We start from the raw sequence: 19738 nt of genomic DNA, 5'->3' as shown, positions 1-19738 counted from the left end.
ACCGGACCATCAATTTTTCTCATCTTTATTATGTTTTCAATTTTAGACAGAGCCATGCTGTTCTGCCACATTACATCCATTTCAATTTTCACATCTTAATTGCAACAATTTTAGTCTTTCAGTCTTGAAATGTCACGTCAAATATGGAAAGACTTTTAGATCCATCCCTTTGTTGGAAGGGAATCAATGCATATACAAACATTATATTTATAAAGGAATCAATATTGACATGAACAATTCACATTCAGTTATAACACACGACGTTAAAAATAATAATAGACAGATACATACATACATACATACATACATACATACATACAGTATGTCACCGTGGGACGGTGGGAAACGTAATTTCGATCTCTTTGTGTGCCTGGCATGTGAAGAAATTGACAATAAAGCGGACTTTGACTTTGACTTTGACATACATACATACATACATACATACATACATACATACATACATACATACATACATACATACATACATACATACATACATACATACATACAAACAATGATACGTGTAGAAGTCAGGTGAAATTTACCTGTTATGCAGGAATATATATAAAAAATCATTTATACAACTGTGAGAATTAATTGGAAATATTTGAACATTAAATTCAAAATAATGTGTCAAATCTTAATATTAGAAGATTAAAGTTGTAAAATGGGAATTTTGTACATTCATTCGAAAAAAAATTATGGTTTTACTCCCACAAGTATACAACTTTATTTGAAAATATCGACCTATGACAAAATTCTCCTAACTTTATTCTCATACATTTTATTTAGTTTGAACAATCATTTTACTTTCTTCTCTTCGTTGTGGCTCTAATTCTCCTTTGTACCCTGAACTAATCCGCATCGCACAGTAATACTGGTAAAGTCTGAGACATGTGTGCTGTACAGGTAGTTAGATAATGCAAATAGACACAACACAAAGAAATTAAAAATCACTTCCTTACATCATCATGCACAAAAATAACATCTATTTATTTCAAAACACGGCACACATGATAGATATTTTAAACGTTTTCAGATACTTATCAAATATAGAGAACTTTCTTACCAAAAAAAAATGATATTGCATTAGTGATAATACTTCATAAGACACTATTATGCAAGGCATACAGTGCAAGTCTTCTCTACCCCAAGAGGAGTATAGGTAGCAAGAAGCTGATTGTCTTGTTATTAGATGGCTTCAACTTTATACTGTAAATGTACAAATGGGTGAATTCCCTTTTAATACTTGACACTTAAGAGCGACTGGCCTTATACAAAAAACAAAGGGGGATCCCACCTTAACCTAAAATCTTAAGAACAAAATAGAGAAAATATAATTCATCAGTAAATCAGACTGTATTATGTCATCTGTGATTCCAGATCAAATTTGCCTCTTTTTTTTTATTCCACAACCCATTAGTGTCATGTATGTGTCGCAAACCTTCATAGCCCCAAAGAAAATTCGAAAAGTTCAAATCTAATACTGAATACATCAAAATTTGCAATCGGTCTATATAAAGCACTTGAAACATTACGTGAATGTGCAAAGCTGTAGTGACGCAACTATGGTCCGATTTACAAGAAGCAATTTCAGTAAATATTTTGTGAAACTATGGTGAACTGCTAAGGGATTCAAAAGCTAATCAATGAACGTTTTGATTGATTGCTGGCACTGCTGGTACAACAAAATCCGGACGTATCGACAACAAACAGTCTGACGTGTGTATGAGCGTTAAAGAGTACACACGTAAAAAGGCTTACATAGACCCCAATGGCGAATACAAGTCTGACCAAATTAATGTCAGAGAAGAGCTTGCTGCTGGGATTTAATACTGATCATTTGAAGCCAGATGCTCCATAAACATACACACACAAAATCAGTGGCAAAGCACTACTTTTCTATTAGACAGAGCCATCACCTGCTTCAACAAATCTCCTCCACACATTTTAACATAATTCTTTGGCACCAAGATGCCACAGCAGGTGACGTTACGAACATTGTAATCACAAGCTCGCCTATTCACACCATAGCGTAGGGAAATAAAGTGAGCCACTCATAATACTGTATGTACAAAGCTTTTCAAATTAAAAGCTTTTCCACCTTGATTGTTTTACACGCTGGCGAGTCAATTATTACGATTGTCCGAAGGTGCCGCCGTGGCTTCCTTCTGCAAAGATGGCAAATTATAACAGGGAGTATTTACAGCAGTTGGGGATTCAAGGCTGTAGCCATAAAGAGACTCAAAAAAAAGCACAGGACGGGGTGCAGAGGCGAAAATCGAGCTTCCCCTGAGGAATTGACGGAAGATGTTTTGGTCTCAGAGGCAACGAGAGCAGAGAGGGGAACGTGGGAGATGAGTGTTGGACTAGCGTAGTTGATAAGAGAATCAATCTTCTCCGCTTCTTTACTGCAGGCTTCAATCTGGAAAATATGCATTTGATATGATTTTATTTTTGTACGGTAGCGGTGAATAAGTTGATGCGTTACCTGCAGAGGCGTCGGAGACTGATCCACAGGAGCAATGAGGATCACAAGCTCGTGATAAATACTGAGGTAGCCAAAGACATCACACTGTGGGACGGACACGTGAAGTCGTAGGATTTGAAGGACATCGTGCACTGACACTGGCTGGTTCTTATTTAGCTGTAAAAACAAGTACGAGGTCAAACAATAATCGGAACATGCGACTTGTGCAAACTTTAAATAATGGATCAAAACTTCTCAAAATCTTGTTTTTAAATTGTACATACTAGTAGATTGCACAAGGTGGAGGAAAAGTACGGTACGGAGGATCATAAAGCAATACAATCGTGCTTGTAGCATGTATCCAAACCTTAGAGAATGTGTTCATTTGTTCTTTGTTCCAGAGGACCTGCAGCATACTGGCACAGATTGGGCAGCAGGCTCCTGAAAAAGGATGTTATGATGCCTTCATCACACACACAAAAAGTCTTATACACAGGCAAGGAGTTGAATGACTCACCTGGGGGTGTGACAGGCTGGCAGCCCGGAGGTGAAAGACGTGGACAGATAATAAGACTGCAGGCAGACTCAGCTGCCGTGCCAGACGCGACCCCCACGGCTTGACATTGTCCCTTATAGTCGAGAGCCACCCGGTCTGAGTAGGCCTCACACACCGTATTATAGGTCTCGCCGTTGTGGCCGCAAACTTGTTCCCGGCTCTTGCAGGAGTCCTAAAAACAAATACCTCAAATTAAATCACTGGTGACCAAAACATTACGTACAACGACCTAATTACATCAAATAGAAAAGATGTTTACAGAGTTTGCTAGGATAATAATGGTCAGTTTTATTTTCACTGGGGCTGCTTTGCTCCTTCAAGACCTGGACGACTTGTTGTGGTTAATGGAACTATGAAATCTGCCGCCTAGTTTGAGGCCTCAATCTCAAGAGGTCTTTAAATGACGGTGTTTCTTAGAAGGAGGAGAAATGTCTGTGGTTCTTCTCTCACCTGACAGTGGCCCATATAGGCAAGAGTTTTCCCAGCTTGCTGTAGCTGGCACAGACTGGCATGAATGACACCGTCAGTATCGCAGACAGGCTCCACGCTGTTCTTGTCACAGGCCAACTGCCGGCCGACGCATTCGTACTGCGGGCAGTCCGACAAGTCGCTCAGGCAAACTTGATATTTCGGGATGCACCTACAAATACAGTTTGAATCGTTTTCAGGAATTCCATGTAGAGAAATAGTGAGACAAACAAATAGCGTCATCCTGGTTGCTTCACGTAACATGCAAATAAACCATGTTACGCAACCAAAGAAAACAGCAAATAATTTATGATCAAACAAAAAATGTTTTTACGTGGCGAGTGTGTACACTCATAAAGTCAAAGAAAACTGTTTAGAGCAGTGCATGCTAGCGTATGTGCATGTTTGTGACTTTCTTCAATCCAATCCATTCAATCATGCAGTGATGACTGCATGCATGTTCCTTTGATCGGTGTGCCAGGAAAAAGACTTTAGGGATTTTTTTTTTGAAAGGGATCAGAGAGATCATGGGGTGTGAATGAAAGTGGTAAACCGGCATGAGGGTGGTGAATTTTTATGAAGAATGTTTTCCAGACCACATTGATGCTTCAACTGAAAACCCTCAGCTTTGAGCGGACATTTTAACTTTACACAACATATGAAATTCAAAAAAGCGGATAATGCCATAGATGTCATAATAGTAGGTTTGTCTTTAACTGTGAGGTTTAATCTATTTGTCACTGTCATGAGTGGCTGCATTTTAGCTCGGAATAGACAGCAGTTGTACCAACCTCTGGTTTCGCTGGCAGGGTTTACTGGCGCAAGGATTAGTGAAACGGCACTGGCCAAACACAAACTGACCGTCCGTGAAACCGATACAGCGAGCCACACAGGCACTTGGATACGTGCGGCCGTTGCTAGCGCACACTGGGATGAAGTGGTCTGGACAGTTGCACGGAAGACCTGAGCAAAGACAGGGGAGGCAAGAAGTCAGTTAGCCTTGACTGGATCTAACTAGATTGGGCAAATGCTATTATCAGATTACCTATTTCAATTACAATTAGACAGTACATGAGCGCATATGGTCTGGCAGTTACGTAGCATGTCTGCTTGACGATTCGGACCTTTCGACTCTCGGCTCTGGCCTTGGTTTTTCCTTCCCATATTCCCAAAAGATTACGTAACATTAGTATCGCTAACTTTAATTAGTACTACCGCTTGTGTACGTTGTTGGCTGTAAATTCAAGAATCCATATGTTAGATCTCACACAGCAAGAAGGGACAAGTCTAGGAAAGTTTGTTGAGGTTACCCGTATTCTAAATTTATGCATCGGCAAAATGTTATCATAGCTGTCTGAATAGATCTTTTCAAGCCAAGCTTGGTTTGTTTTCCCAGATGCAAGTGTATTTACAGAATGAGGGATTACCATTGACCGCTACGGGATGATGGGCAGAAGGCAAACACATTTTTGCAGATGAGAACATTTTGTTTTCGGTTTGTTTAGCAGGGCTCGGACAAAGTATCGACATCAGACATCAATACTGTCCATCGACCAAGTATGTGACTTGATAATGAAGTGTCCTTTAATAAGATACTCACTGAATATCAATTTCACATTGCTGAACACATTTGGCACGTTGGCCAAGAAGCAGCATGTTGCCGTAGCTTTTCAGCCAGACGTGTCAAATCCAGATCCAGAAAGAAAAAACCCTGCCGTACGTTGACTTTAGGTGCTTCAAATCAACCGACAGGTAAATGAGCTTCTTTACCTGTCTGTTAGGTTAATTGGAAGCACATGTGCCTCGAGCCAAACTCTGATATGAGTTTGACCTATGTTTTCAACTTCTTGTCTTGATGATGTTATATATTTTTTTTACCTCCATCTGGAAGTAGTGAGTGACAATTTGTAATGAAGACTACCTTATGTAGACGATAGTGAACTGAGAAACATGAGGAAGACCTGATAGAAATCTTGAGTCAGTGCTTTGGACAGGAGAACCAAACATATTCTCTATGTTTATGAATGTGTGGGATATCAGAGTATCTGTTGTCAAGCTGAGGAACCAGTGAACAAACAAACTTCACAGAGAAGCGCTCACAAATATTTAAACCTCTGTTAAACCTCTGTTGCCCCAATAAAACCTTGGCCTGGTTTTCATATAATTCCGATTACCCCCTTAACAAACTAATAGATGATATTGAGAAATGATGATGACAGAGAGATGTAGAACATTGTGTATGATTAAACATCCGGAAAACCTCTCATACAAGCAGACAGACCAGTATAATGTAGACGGTCGTCATCTGAGCTTTCAATGTTGAGACATTCTCTGTCAGAGCAGATGGGGTGGCCAGCAAAGCAGTAGCAGGTGTCACAGTCTAGCCTATAAGATACCCCGTGATCTGGCGAAGACACAAACCACACAGACACACAAACACGCATCACACAACACACAGGCAACTTAAACAGTTGAAGAGTACATGACGTCGCTACAATGGAATGAGTACAAATAACGATAGAAACGAATCAAGAATGGGAAGGCTACTTTTTACTTGGATGATTCAGATTGTGTGACGTACAGATCTTTCATTCCCCCTCAAGGTTACTCGTTGAACATGCCGGCGGTTAAAGATTAGCGAGGGTACGACATAAAAATGACCTCAGATACAAGAGACAAGGAAAGCGAACAACTTTAATTTCAACCAAACGTAAAACAATGGCTGGCACACAATACCTAAAGTGGAAAAAACGGGAACCACAAACGTGCCGCAGACCTGCTGCTCTAAAAACCACAACATTTTACATGACAGTGTGAGGATCACAGCATATTATTTTAAGAGCATACAATAAAACCCTACCCGTAATTTCTCTCAATTCCCAGCAACATATCGGTTATTCCTCCTTAAAAGTATGCTTGGAATTACCGAGGAAGTTCTTTTTGTGGTTTAGAGCAGCGTTCCCAAAATTTCATACAGTGGAACACACTTCTTGTGACATTATCTCCCACAGGCAATTTGACATAATAAGTCTTCCGATTAACTCCTTGATGTTTAAAAAAGAACACCCCACGAAGACAACGTTCATTCAGCGGTACTCACTCATCTTCTGTCCTCCGACAATGCAAGCCTTGTTGGTGTCCACACAAGGCATCTCCACACAGTTCTCTAGGCGCCCACTGGTACCACAAGTGCAGACCTCATAACATCCGGCCGGACCGTTGCGAGTCGGCACTTGTAAGCGAGCGTCCTGCTGCACCAGAAAGTCTGAAGCTTCACCGAGTTTGCATCCTGAAAACGGACAAACTTGTAGGCACATTGTTCGGCAGAATATATTCAGAATCAGAGGTATCCAGGTCGAGAAAGCGAAAACCCAGCCACAGTTTGGCTTTAGCCGCAGGTGCAGAAACAGACTTCCATTTTCTGGATACCTCTGTTCAGATGTGGTCCTACCTGGCACACAGAGAAATGGTTGACAGTTGAAGTCATCAAGGCAACCCTTCCTGTTGACCTGACATAAGTGGTTGCTCGGGCAAGGGTTAGGGTTGCATGGATGGATGACCTCTTCGACAACGCTGTTTCCCAGAGAACTCGGGGCTGATGGAGAAGATAAACACAATTCATATACGTTTGGGTGATGGTGCGTTTGCTGAACTAGACATAGTCAAGCCGACCCTCGATAGCTTTTTCTCCTGTACTGTAGAATTGTCACTCACTGAGGTATCTGCGGAGGGGAATGCAGCGTTCAGGGTCATCGATGGGCGACAGAAGTTCACATATCCTCTCAGGAGTTTGTCCCTCGTGGAAACGTTTTCTGTCCCCACACTGGGTCAGGATTTCTACACAATCTGACCTAAAACCAAGAAATCTTATTTCAGCGTCAACAACACATGAGAATACAGATACAGAGACTTTTTTTCTAAAACAATATGTGTCTCCTTAGTGGAGTCAACAGACTTCTGATTTGAAGAGATACTGTCCCCGTTGCACAATATGAAGATTGTTGTATCAAATATTCTTTTGTTACTAAGGTAAGAATGGTCATGATTGAATAGAAACATAACTGAGACCTACTAGACTAGACTTACTTGCATATGACGCTCCCTCTGGACTTGCTATGACAGGGTTTGATCTGCAGAGAGCAAGCAACTGCCTTCCACATATCCGGCAGACACTTCCTGATGTCTAGCACGGGAATGTTCATAAAAGGCATCTTGATTGTTCCATTGGACCACAGCTTGATGTCATTCATAGCTCCCTGGTCTGACTGGATGTTACAGCTGCGAAACAGCTCTGTCGGCCTGCGGATAGAGATAATAGAAGGCGTCCGCCGGTCTCAACAGAGTCAGCTAATTGGTGCTTCAAAGCAGAAGTAGCTTCAATTTAGAAAGTTTGGGTGTGTTCCATCAAGCTTTGTTTATCTTGAGCAACGGTTTGTGTATTTGTATGAAGATTAGCCGAGTTTTTGTGAGTCAGACCTATTGTTGAAGTTGGTGCAATAGGAGAGATCCTTGCAGCCTAACTGGCAGGGCTCTCTGACATCGGCCAGGCAGTTGATCAGCTCTGTCTCCCCTGGGTTGTACTCACACAGCTGGTCAAAGTCTTGCCACGTCTGGCTTCCCCAATTTGTGCTAATTTCTTGACACATGTCCCTGTCAGCGCAAAGAGATGTGAATTAGAATAAGCAAATGATCATATCTACAGAAACATGGAAAATACAATGTATCCGACCGAATAAAATTTGAGGCTTTAAACGTTCACCGACTCCGATTATCGGTTGTGCGATTATCTCGACTGATAATCCTGCGGAGTAATTTTCTTTCCCTCCCAGTTTGGGCCAACAATGATCGCAAATGTTTATGCGTGGTTTACACCTTGTATGACATAACAGTCGTCCACCCTCGTGCAATATCGAGATACCGTCGTTTCTATTCCAAAAACCTAAAACCTTTCGGCAATAGCCTGCCCACCCAAGCGCAGGCGGCTTGTTTGTTTGTTAGCCATTAACTGCCTGCCGTTACTACTGTTGGAATCATGCGACAGAGTCTGGTAAACATTAAGCAAAGCACAAGACGAAGCAGAGCAAAGAACCAAACGGGAAAGAATGCACAACAGGGTTTGGATGATATTCTGCAACAAATCGACACTTAAATTACAAACAATATTATCCTGCTTATTTGTTTTCCTGGCCAAATAGTTTCTTATCCACAGTTGCGTTTTGAAATGTCCTTTGGTTACAATTCAAGGTTAAATAAAGAGTATCGGTTAATATGTGGCGGTACCTGCAGAGTGAGGTGTTGGCTTTGGAGCAGCAGTGCAGTTTGGCACAGTCCATTTTGGCAGGATGTGGGACTTCTTTTTCAGTTGGGGATGGGGGATGGGCACTTCCCAAAAAGCACTGCCACATGGGATCTTGGGGAAGAGGTTGGGAACCGCACTCGTCGATCAAGCCCTCCATGATCTCATGCTCTGTGCTCAAGGTACGAAGGATCCGCCGGCAAGCCACTTGGCAGTGGGGAGCCTCTGCTCGGTCGCAGCAGTACAGACCTGGAGGTGAGGCGATTGATTAGTTGGTACATTAAAGATGAAATAATCTGGTCATATCCATTTCCTAATGTATTCTGTGATTTGAATTACACAATAAGGTGGAAACACCATTAGGGTGAAGTCACTGGTGGAGCTACAGAATGGACTGTTGGGGCACTGCCCCACTTGAAATATGCTTGGACCTCCTCCAGGTACCTTAGGGTATTTCACGATTTTTTTTTTTTTCATACGGAACATACAACAAATCTTTTTTGGATGAAGTCACGTGAGTCAGATAGTGTTGACTTACTGTCTATAGGGCTCCGAATGGGGTAGGACTTGGTGAAATTGCTGACGCAGCTGAGCAGCTGAGCACTGTGGCTCTGACAATACTCTTTGACGGCATTGATTTGAGACACGGTGGGGGTTGAGTCCGTCCTGAAGATGGCCTGACAGTATTCCCTACAAGTGGTGTGACGCCCCGCATAGCTGCAACATGTGGAGCCCACTAGAAGACCACAAGCAAACAATGCTGTAGTTGAATAGCTTTAATTCACATATTTTTATAACAGTCACAAGAAAGTACTTAATAAAGATGCAATTATGTTTCACTGGTGAATGTTACGTAAAATTAATAATGTGGGCCTTTTGTTCGTAGCCAACATTGGTAACCTACTTTCATTTTTGGTGATACAGCTGTGTAAAGGATTCTGCAACACAAAAAAAATGCTGTTAAGAAAGTGCACTGACAGCTACATAGGTAAGAAAAATTCTGAGGAAGTTAAGAAAACAACAAGTTGGATTGTAAATTTCCCAAATTGAAACTGGCATAAACCTCGACTTACCTCTGTGATTTTTTTGCAAACTTTAGTTAGGTCATTTTTGGATGATGCCTGTAAAGAGAAAACAGGATAACATTATATCTGCAAAATAAAGTTTAGACACGATTTATTTACAATCCTACATACCTGTCTGCATTCCCTGCGGCACTCAGATGAGATAGCGAGCTCACAGCAACCGAGCCCTACCCAGCTGTCTGACTTCCTTGATACTCCTAAAAACAAATCAAACCGTTTCGAAAGATAACATATTTACTCATTTTAATGATGTGAAATCAAGCAGTTAGCCATTCTAAAACTGCTCATACTCTATTCAAAGTAAAAATACATTTCATTGTATTTAAAAAATGATCTTACCTGGAAGTGTAGAGTTGATGCAAACCCAGAGCTCATTCTACGGAAAATACAAATAGATCTTAAGAAATATTAATGTTGTAATGTTTTAACAGTGTGTCCATTCTGAAATACAGCTTTAAGCTGTTGAAGGACGTCTGATGTGTTATGACATGTCGTAGTGCAACGGGGCCATGAGTCCTTGTATAAACAGACTTAAGAATCATTCTTTTTCCTTGAGTCATAACCTCCATTACCACCCTTCCTGTCCACCGTCATCAATCATGTTCTGGTTAAATGCTAAATGTAAACTAATTTGCGCTAATACTGCAGCTCTGCTTATCTTATTAGTTTTATTTCTGCAGTGAACATGTCTTTCATCCCCAAAATCAATTGGTTGGCTTTACTCACCATTGACTCTGGACAGTAACTTGGCAACCTCTGCAGGAGATGCTTCAAACGAGACTCACTCTTTATAGTGGCGAGCTGCAGGAAAAGAAGTGTTACAAGATTACATTTTATGCAAATTGTTTTCAAATTTTAATTAACAGTGGCTCAGAATGGCTTTTAGTATCCAATCCAGGATCGCTTTTACTGTAACTACTCGATGAATTCACAACGGCACACATAGGCACGTCACCATTTTCGGTGTTATGCGACATATACACTGGAAGAATGCAAGCACTGCCAAGAATGATGTAAGTTTCACACATGCGCATCATATTGGGCTTAAGTTAGTTCTTTTCCAAGAAGAGTAGTTATTAGAAATGACATGAAAAACAAACACTGCCTGTGGTGCTGGAAATAAATGGGAGGAAAATAAACCTGGAAGATGGCAATGTGATCATCATGTGTTGAAAATATAGCAAAGTATATTTGACTGTTTGTAGCAAAAAAAAGCAAAAATAGTTGAACCGCAATTGGGTAGAGCCAATCTCAGTGCGTGTCTAAGGAAAAAAAAAAAATGTCGAGATGATAATGCAACATGGCATCAAAGGCGAGCATCACAAGGTTTTTATTTCAGTCCAAAACAATCAAGTCTGATGCCTAGCACAAAAATCCCGCCCCAGAACACACATATGGACACACAACTCTTGCGAACATTGAGAGGTGACTCCACTTGTATAAAGTCCATCGTCCTTCATCTTTTTGATCCTCATCTATTTCTTCTCCCTTTTGTGCCGTTTCCTAAAACATGCATCCCCTCCTCAATGCTTCTACTTCAAGAGCATGAATTAGACTTGGCCTATTTGCTGGTTGTTGTAAGAAAAAAAGAAAAGAAAAGAAAAAAAAGCTTTCTTTGGACTTCATTTCATCATGTCCTGTTTTGTTAAGGAGGCCACGGTGGTGGATTCAGAATGGGACATTGTGTCACCTGCTCCTAATTGAAGCAGGGTGAGAGAGAAGTTTTACGCTGTACTTCAAAGTGTAAAAACACACACACACACAAAAAAACAACTCACCACCCCTTCCCGTTCAAAAGCCTCTTTTCACGGGCCAACAGACGGGCTGAGGAATGGATTAGTGTGTGTGTGTGTGTGTGTGTGTGTGTGTGTGTGTGTGTGTGTGTGTGTGTGTGTGTGTGTGTGTAAATTCATACCTGATCACAAGCTTCTTTGCAAGGGGAGAACTCAGCAGCATGGTGGCAACAGGAGGGATCTGCAAACAAACACGCAACGCAGACTTTGTATTTACAATCGGAATATTTTGACAGCATAACTGGAGCTTAGTGCTTTATTTACAGACAGGTGCTTGATTTCCTTGACTTTTTCATCATGTTTGGCTCATGTACCTTACTATCGATATTTTTTTAGAATTGATTATTCTATCGATTATTCCGTTGATTAATCTGACCTAAATTTATTTGCATTAAATACTAGGAAAAAAAAAAGAAATGTTCCCGATTATTATTGTTTGCTGTTATACTTGATGGGTTGTTTTTTACGTATCACCCGTTGCAGCTGTTGTCATTCATAAACAAACAAACAGAAGCAAGTAAGGGTGTGTTTTGTGGCAAGTGAGGTCCAAACCACAGCACGGCCCAGGGTTCCAGTAAATGTCTTGGCAAACCTTTCCAGCCTGCTCGATGCGGCCAAACACTTTTAACGTCGTCGTGATGTTGGACTAAATTGGACGTTTAGCTGATCGTGTGCAGTTACAGGTGAAACTTTCCTAACAACCTGTGAAGTTGATCACAGACGGTACGCTGATTTATTTCCCAGTTCCGGTCACTATCATGACCCTTTTGTTACCTTCTCATTTAAAATGACCAATTCTGGCAAGCGTTAAAAGACATAAAAGAAATTGAGTGTACTTGACAGGCAAGACATTGACAGAAACCATCACAGCCACTTATCAGTGTGTCTATGTGTATGGATAAGCACACTTGGGGCTGGGTTTATGTGGATTGGAAAGCGGGGGGGAGAATAATGTTGGTGTGTCCTCAGCTGCTTGACACGGGGGATTCTGGATTCCATCAGCAGGTCCGGTCGTCTTTGATGCTTTAAGGAAGAGCAGACGACCACTGAATGTGATTTGAGTGTACAGTGTGTGATTTAAAGCAAAAGAGCACAGTATGCGTTCTAAGTCTTTAAGGATTGGCTTGAAAGATGCTTGCAGCTGTTTCAAAGATAACTATTGGATCATAAAAATGTGGTCGGCAGAATTGGAGATATAGTGTTCAAAATCAAATCAGGAAGAGTGAAACGATTGCATTATTCGTTGAAAGTATTTTTTTTTATCATTACTGCTCGGGTGGACAACGACAAAAGAAATGAGTATACATACGTACAAGGAAGGAAAAGAAAGACAATAAGGTCGGTCAGAAGGGAAGGAAGGAATCAAGGAAAGGAAAGAAGAAATTTGAAGTGAAATAGAATGAACGGAAGAAGCATACGTCAAAATAGTCGCTTGTCTTTATATTACACGAAATTATACTTTCACTTAGATTTAATGTCAATTTCATATCTTTTTTAATTATATCCATATAATTATATACTTTATGTACAAATATTCCAAATTTAAGGTTTGAATTAGCCTAGTATATTTTTTTAAGTTGCTGCAAAGTATCTTTTTTTTAGACTCTCATTCTGAAAATATTCAACAGCATCCTTTGTTACATCTCTGTCACGCAAAACTTTTATGATACTGTAAAGAATTCGGTTACTCAGCACATTTTTTTTTTTTTTTTAGAGCCGAACAACTTCTGCTCTTTCACTGACCTTGGCTTTTGTATTGTATTGGCGATGTTTCTGAAACAAAAGAATATTTTTGATACCACAACTGAGAGTACATAACTGCTTGCTCAAACAATAGCAAATAACATCTAGCAGGAATGATAGAGGCCATTCAGTCACATAAAATATGAGGCCTCTCGCCTGCTGCTAATGAGCGCTGGCCCCATTTTGCTTCGGCGTACTAAGAACAAGCGACACTTTACATGACGTTACATTCATTGCGCAATGAAAGCCAGTGCTTGTGGCTGACCTCACACTGTTCATAAAAAAAAATAAAAAAAATAAAAGTGGATTTTTGCCGGCCCGTAATCCAACGCTTTAATATTTACCTAACATCTTAATCACAGATTAAAAGTGATACCAGCATGAGCTCTGACATCTCTGCAGGGGAAACATGTGGTCCAACTGTGGGGTTTATCCAAATCACTGTGGGTTATCTGAGTGTGTATATTTAGGGGTGAGTGTGAGTGAAAAACAAATCTGCATGGGGTGGAGGCGGTGGGCTCCAAACAACAATGACAAAAGATTTCACTCACAAGGGAAAACAAGCTGTAAATCAACCACGTCTTTCAATCTCAGCATGGGAGTCACATTAACATTATCGATCTTCCAGCAACTTGTGTCCAAATTTAGTTGAATTGACGACTAGTCATAAATGCAGCCAATTTTCACACAATGCTTTTTTATGTTGGAGTCATTAAAAAAAACAAAAAACGCCGAGCAGCTTCGGAGCAGGTTTGCGAACGAAGCTTCAATTTCCTTCGGAACGCATCAATGTTTTTGTTTGCTCTGGTTTTTCTCAGGGTAATTCCTAAACTAATTAACCCAGTCCCACAAACATACACGTTTCACACAATACCGCCAGCAGCACCAGAGAAGCTATCCTAACATTCAGTTTCCTGCATTCCTAAGATCCGCAGCAGACTCTCAGGGGGGGAGAGATTTTAATGGATGGGGTCCAAGGTCACTTCCTGTGAATTGATAAATTATGAATGGCCATAAGGAGCTGGGTATTATCTGGTCAACATAGTTTGGAAGAACCAAGTTGAAATAGATGTTTGATTTCTTTAGGGATCTGCTCATTTGTTTTTGTTTTTCTTCGCGTATTCACATCAACAGAGCATCGATGGATTATTTCGACGAGCAAGGTGTATTAGCAGGTTTGGGAAGGAGTTAGGGAAAAGAAGAGCTGAGGAGAGCAGACACCGGGCATGGAATCAAGTTTGGTGTTTACTGTAACGACAGGCATCCAGTGTCAAGATTGATGTGCCACATATCACACCACCATGAATAAGAGTCATCCTCTGACCACAGCCCATTCATACCACAGCATTACATCAGTATTGCAAACATGGAGCTTGAAATTGACCATACAAAATATTACCAAGTGAACTGTCAGTGTTGAAGTTTGAAAAAAATAATAATCATTGAATTTTACATCCAGTATCACCCTCAAACCTAAACTTCACTAGCGATTCCTAGTGCTTCTATTGTATCTGGACCTCGTGAGTAACAACTAGTCGAGTCCATACCAGCTGTCAACAGTTAAAGATCAATAAAAAAAAAAAAGAAATCTGTTTATGATGATAACAGCTGTTTGAAGATGCTGGGATAATATAATATGATAACGGAAGGTTAACAGGAAATAAGCAGAAGATACTTCCAACACTTGTCAGCGTTCCAATGTAGTATTTCTCTCCGTCATAATGAAGACAAGCCAAATGTGAATGTTTATTTTCTCCTCAATAAATCCAATTTAATATTTATAGTAGTAGAAGTGTCATTATTGCATTTGCACAGACGGGCATTTCCTTTGTTCAATAATTACTCATTTAAATGGAAAGCCAACAGTGGCAACCCGAAAACAATTTCCCATTTACAGAAGTTGCCCTATTAATTAAAAAATAAAAAAATAAAAGTGATTCTCAGTTGAGATGGAATTCAAAATTGCCTAACGTATGCAAACACTACAAATATTGCATTTTTGTAAATAATTCCTTCTCGGTTAATTAGGCAGATATTACATAAATTTTTTTGGGGAGTCCCACAATTTTCCTTTCACCTTCATTTTAGTCTTAGACATTAGTCCTGTACATCTTTTTGAAAGGTAATTTTGGAAACTGTTTATTTTTACTAGCCTCTTGGGCTACATGTTCCTGTAGTTATCTATAAAGTCCCATATATTTAACTTTCACTGGGCAATGTAAGAGAAAAACAACATCCGTCTATTTTCTGGACGGCTTGTCGACATTAGGTTCGAATAAACAATCAACAATGCACACTGAAATTCACAAGCTCCAGTCTACAAAGAAAAGCAACACAAGCACAGAGAGAACATGCAAACTCGTCACAGGAGGGGCACGAGCAGAGATTGAAACCTCTCGCCTGGGAAGCAGACGTGCTAACCACTAGGTCGCCCTGCTGCGCAAAAACAACATTTCATACTCAATTCAACAATCACTAAAGTGAAAGACGGCCAAGAAGCTCAAGTCCAAAGCGCCACTTTAATCTAATGTTCCAAAAAAGTATAATTTTGTTTGCGGGATAGGAGCCCATTCCTGATTACAGTGGACACGGAAAGAAAAAGAGCAGCCGTTCACAACTCTCCTTCCCCCCCTTTTTTTCCACCTCCTTCTCCACCCCTTCTGCTTTGAGGAGTCAAATTGGTTCCAGATGCATTCTATCACGGCTTGCCTCCACAACAAAATCACAACATGAAAGACATGACGGAGAAGACGTTTCACCAAACACAATCGAGACAAAAATGCCAGGAATTCTGACGTAAAATGAGGAAGACTAGGCGATATTGTTGATCACGTAACCATATGGTGATGTTAGCTGTACCTTTTAGAGACCTTCTGTTACTATTTTGAGGCCTTTCTATATCGTAGACAATGTGCACCCCAAATGAGGATCTGAGAGCTGTCTTACTTTCATGTTTGGGGCAGATGTGTGAATGAAAAAAAAAAATGAGAGCGATTCAAAGTAATAGCCAGAGAAAATCCACATCCTTAACCCATGTGGACTTGCACTTCAAAGACCTACATGTTGTAATAATGTAGATGAGACCCTAAGCATGCAATTTGGACCTATATTCGAATAGACTGGCAACACAAAAAGGTGTTTAGAAGCTCACCTTCCAAAATGGTTCCAAATGTGATAACAAGAAACAATGTCAGAGCATGGCTGACCCAGCCATTGCAATGAATTAGGTTCAATTTAAAGCCCCAATACACATCCCAGTGTTTGTCTGTCTTGACAAGTACCAGAGAATTAGCCTAATTAACTTGAAAGGACAGAATAATAGTCAAGCACATAATTATGTTGTTGACACCAGAATAAATTACAATAGGAAGTTTTTGGAATGAACAGTTGTAGAATTTAATTGTAATCTTTTTTTTAATTCGCTAAATAGTTATGAAGGAGTATTTCACTTTCTTCACTTGTCAACGTAATGCCACTCGTACATGAAAATCACAGAATTATATGTACATATTATATATCATGCCTTTGTCCCCTTGGACGTAGGAGAATATTCTTTAGTTTCGTGCAGTTCTGTTGTATTTAATTTTAGACACACAAAAAAAGTGCATTTAATCATTTAGAACTGCTTGTATAAAACTATTGCCACATTTAATTTATATTTTATACAGTGTTGATATTCAATCTGTGTATAATTTTATAATTTCCAATTATATAAAAAAAAGTTTTGGGAATAAAATTTGTCAATTTTCATTTTATGAACACTTGCGCCTATTATGCTACTGTATTTTAGTGTTGCACTATAGATAATGAGCAATTATTCTGTTTGAAATCAAAACTGCGTACTTTACGTGCAGGGTAGAATTGTTTGCAATTCTTAAAATGACATTTAACGCCAAGTTTTGGAACTAAAACTGCAAAAATGCTTACGTGAATTCTTCCAAATGTCGCGCCATAATTCAGCATCAGCTATTTAAACAGTTCCGTTATTCAAACATAAGTCTCCCGAGAAGTAGAGTACTTACAACATACTTAGAACTTTATAGCAGGAAATTTGATTTTCTATTAAACTAAATATGCAATAATTCATACTCAGAGAATAAATTGGATTGTAAATAGTTAATAGAGGACATACGGATCGGACCAACGGGATGTCAGCTGTCACTAAATCCACAACAACAAACTTTGAGAAAAAGAAGTTACCGCTCGAACTGTAAACATCTTTTTCCCCCCTCTAGTGAATGTCAGGAAATAGGCGGAGAATGGGAATAACTTGACAACTGACTTTGGTCCGTCTTGAGGAGAAGTCATAGAGAACATTGAAACAAGACTCACCCTGAGCTTGGAGCGGCTGGAGGTAAAAGTTTGCGGCGAAGAGGAAGCCGATTATCTGCAAACACACACGCATCTTATTGCAATCCTAAAGTGCATCGTGGACGAGAAGATATGGAGAAGACTGAAAGTGTGACATGGTCCATGAACCTCTCTTTCTCTTCCCTCGCTCTCCTTCTCAGTCACCCCTCCAATGCGCCCCCCCCCTCCTCCTCCTTCTCCTCTCTCCCTCGATGACATGCGCAGAAGGGTGGAATCAGTTTGGGCCACCCCATTTTTCACACATGAAGACATATTAATATAATTCACCCCATTAAAGTTAAACTTAAAAAAAAAGATAAATAAATAAAACAAAAAAGAAAAAAAACTGCCCTTTCTTTTTTTTCTTTAGCACATTAGGTTTTCAAGAATAATATAAAAACAATAATATGCAATCCAGTAATATATTTAATATTTTTTGGACAATTTGAAGATGCAATATTTCGATTGAAATGCATGGTGAAATACACGGAAACATCAATGACTAAAATAATTGTTAGTTGCAGTCTTTTTTTAGTTAGTTGCTCGAATCTGAGCAAATGAACTTTCAGAAAATCGCAATATCATCATCATGGAATGAATGGAACACAATATTTGACAGGGAGAGTTTAGTGGGGTGGGGGCAATGGCTTTCCAAGTGTGTCGCTTCATTGTCCCCCTTGAAACCCGTGTCGGCTGAGCCCAGGGGCTTTTTGTTGCACAGAGAATTTAGCAGCAGGGAAATCTGTGTCCAATGAAACGCCTCCTTTTGTAATGGGTCAAAGGTCGGCGTAAGGAGGATGTCAAGGGTTAGAGTCAGCACATTGGCTCCATGTGAGGAGACTACATCATGTCAGCAAACATGACTAGTGGAAAGAGTTGACTTCATATAGAGATGTCATAAATCTGTACGGGGCTAAGTGATTTCAAATGGATATATTGATTCAAATTTGCTTCAGCAAAGACCATGTCCGTGTCACCATCTCTCAAACTAGACAACGAATGGAGAAAAAAAAAACGGTTGAAGAGAGAGTCTCTTGTTTGTTCTTGAATGTACAATACTAACCCTGAAGCCTGTTGCACCATTGCACTCTTTTTAGCAGCAGATTTAACATAAAGGCTCATTGTCCTGGCAGATGTACTGCTTAAACCAGATCAACGATTCACTGTTGCTTTATTTTGTTTCTCCATTAGGCCTGTTGCTGAAGTCACTCATGAGATTTTGCAATTGGATAGAATAAAGATGGATGTCTCAATATTTTTTAACCCGTGCAAAAGAAACACACTGTTATGATAATTTATTTATTGTATTTTTTTTTAAAATCATTTTATTCATTCTGATAAATTTGGAAAGAAGATACATTAGTTGTATCCTACTTTGATTTTGGCTACATTGTTCAAATTTGTACTGTGGGTTCGAGTTTCAACTGGCATCATCGTGGCTAGTAAAGGCTTGCTTGAGCCACAGGAACCTTCCTCCCAAGCTTTTCATGACAGACGTTGCATCTGACATCCCTACATTGCAGCAACTTTTTTTGTTTACGTTCCACAGACAGCAATTAATGGCCTTTCAGCATGTGTCAGAATGTGGAGAGAAGTCACACACTCAAGACTGAAAGCCAAAGTGGCTGAAAGGAAAAAACCAAAGCAAACACCTGTCATGTTAACACTAGCTGTACAGTAGTGTTGATGCATTTGGTTTACACACACAGACACACAGACACACACACACATGCACACACACACTTTGCATAGCCGTCTTGCTTTTTGTTGCAACACAAGAGAGGGGGAAGACAGACACGGACAAAGTGCTTGAGTGTCAAGAAAGATGGATGACAGAGACTAACATATGGTCCACTGTTGTTTTCCTACTAAATCCTCCTTTTAGCGTGTGGCTGTTAGTTTCATTTCCAAGTGTTTGGACTGAGATTGCGTTGATGTGAGTGGGACAGAACATGACACATTGTTACTCAGTGCAAA

The 19738-nt window shown here is 40.0% G+C and overlaps 1 protein-coding gene across 1 annotated transcript; it reads right to left on the bottom strand.

Annotated features, from left to right (window-relative positions):
* Positions 1–13: 13 nt before the first annotated feature.
* Positions 14–17916, bottom strand: reck (reversion-inducing-cysteine-rich protein with kazal motifs). The gene is made up of 21 exons (XM_085939506.1): positions 17744–17916; positions 11791–11849; positions 10602–10676; positions 10215–10251; positions 9987–10072; positions 9864–9911; positions 9695–9728; positions 9329–9526; positions 8775–9039; positions 7971–8144; positions 7581–7793; positions 7209–7345; positions 6946–7089; positions 6595–6783; positions 5776–5898; positions 4286–4457; positions 3477–3666; positions 2988–3198; positions 2838–2911; positions 2492–2647; positions 14–2425 (listed from the first exon to the last, which is right to left on the bottom strand). The coding sequence occupies exons 1-21, from the start codon at positions 17814–17816 to the stop codon at positions 2204–2206; spliced, it is 2880 nt and encodes a 959-aa protein (XP_085795632.1). The 5' UTR covers positions 17817–17916; the 3' UTR covers positions 14–2203.
* Between the last annotated feature and the right edge of the window lie 1822 nt (positions 17917–19738).

This window comes from Syngnathus leptorhynchus, chromosome 19 (assembly GCF_054491065.1).
Source record: "Syngnathus leptorhynchus isolate UIUO chromosome 19, UIUO_Slep, whole genome shotgun sequence".
NCBI lineage: Eukaryota > Metazoa > Chordata > Actinopteri > Syngnathiformes > Syngnathidae > Syngnathus > Syngnathus leptorhynchus.
This window is presented reverse-complemented; position numbering and strand designations above follow the sequence as displayed.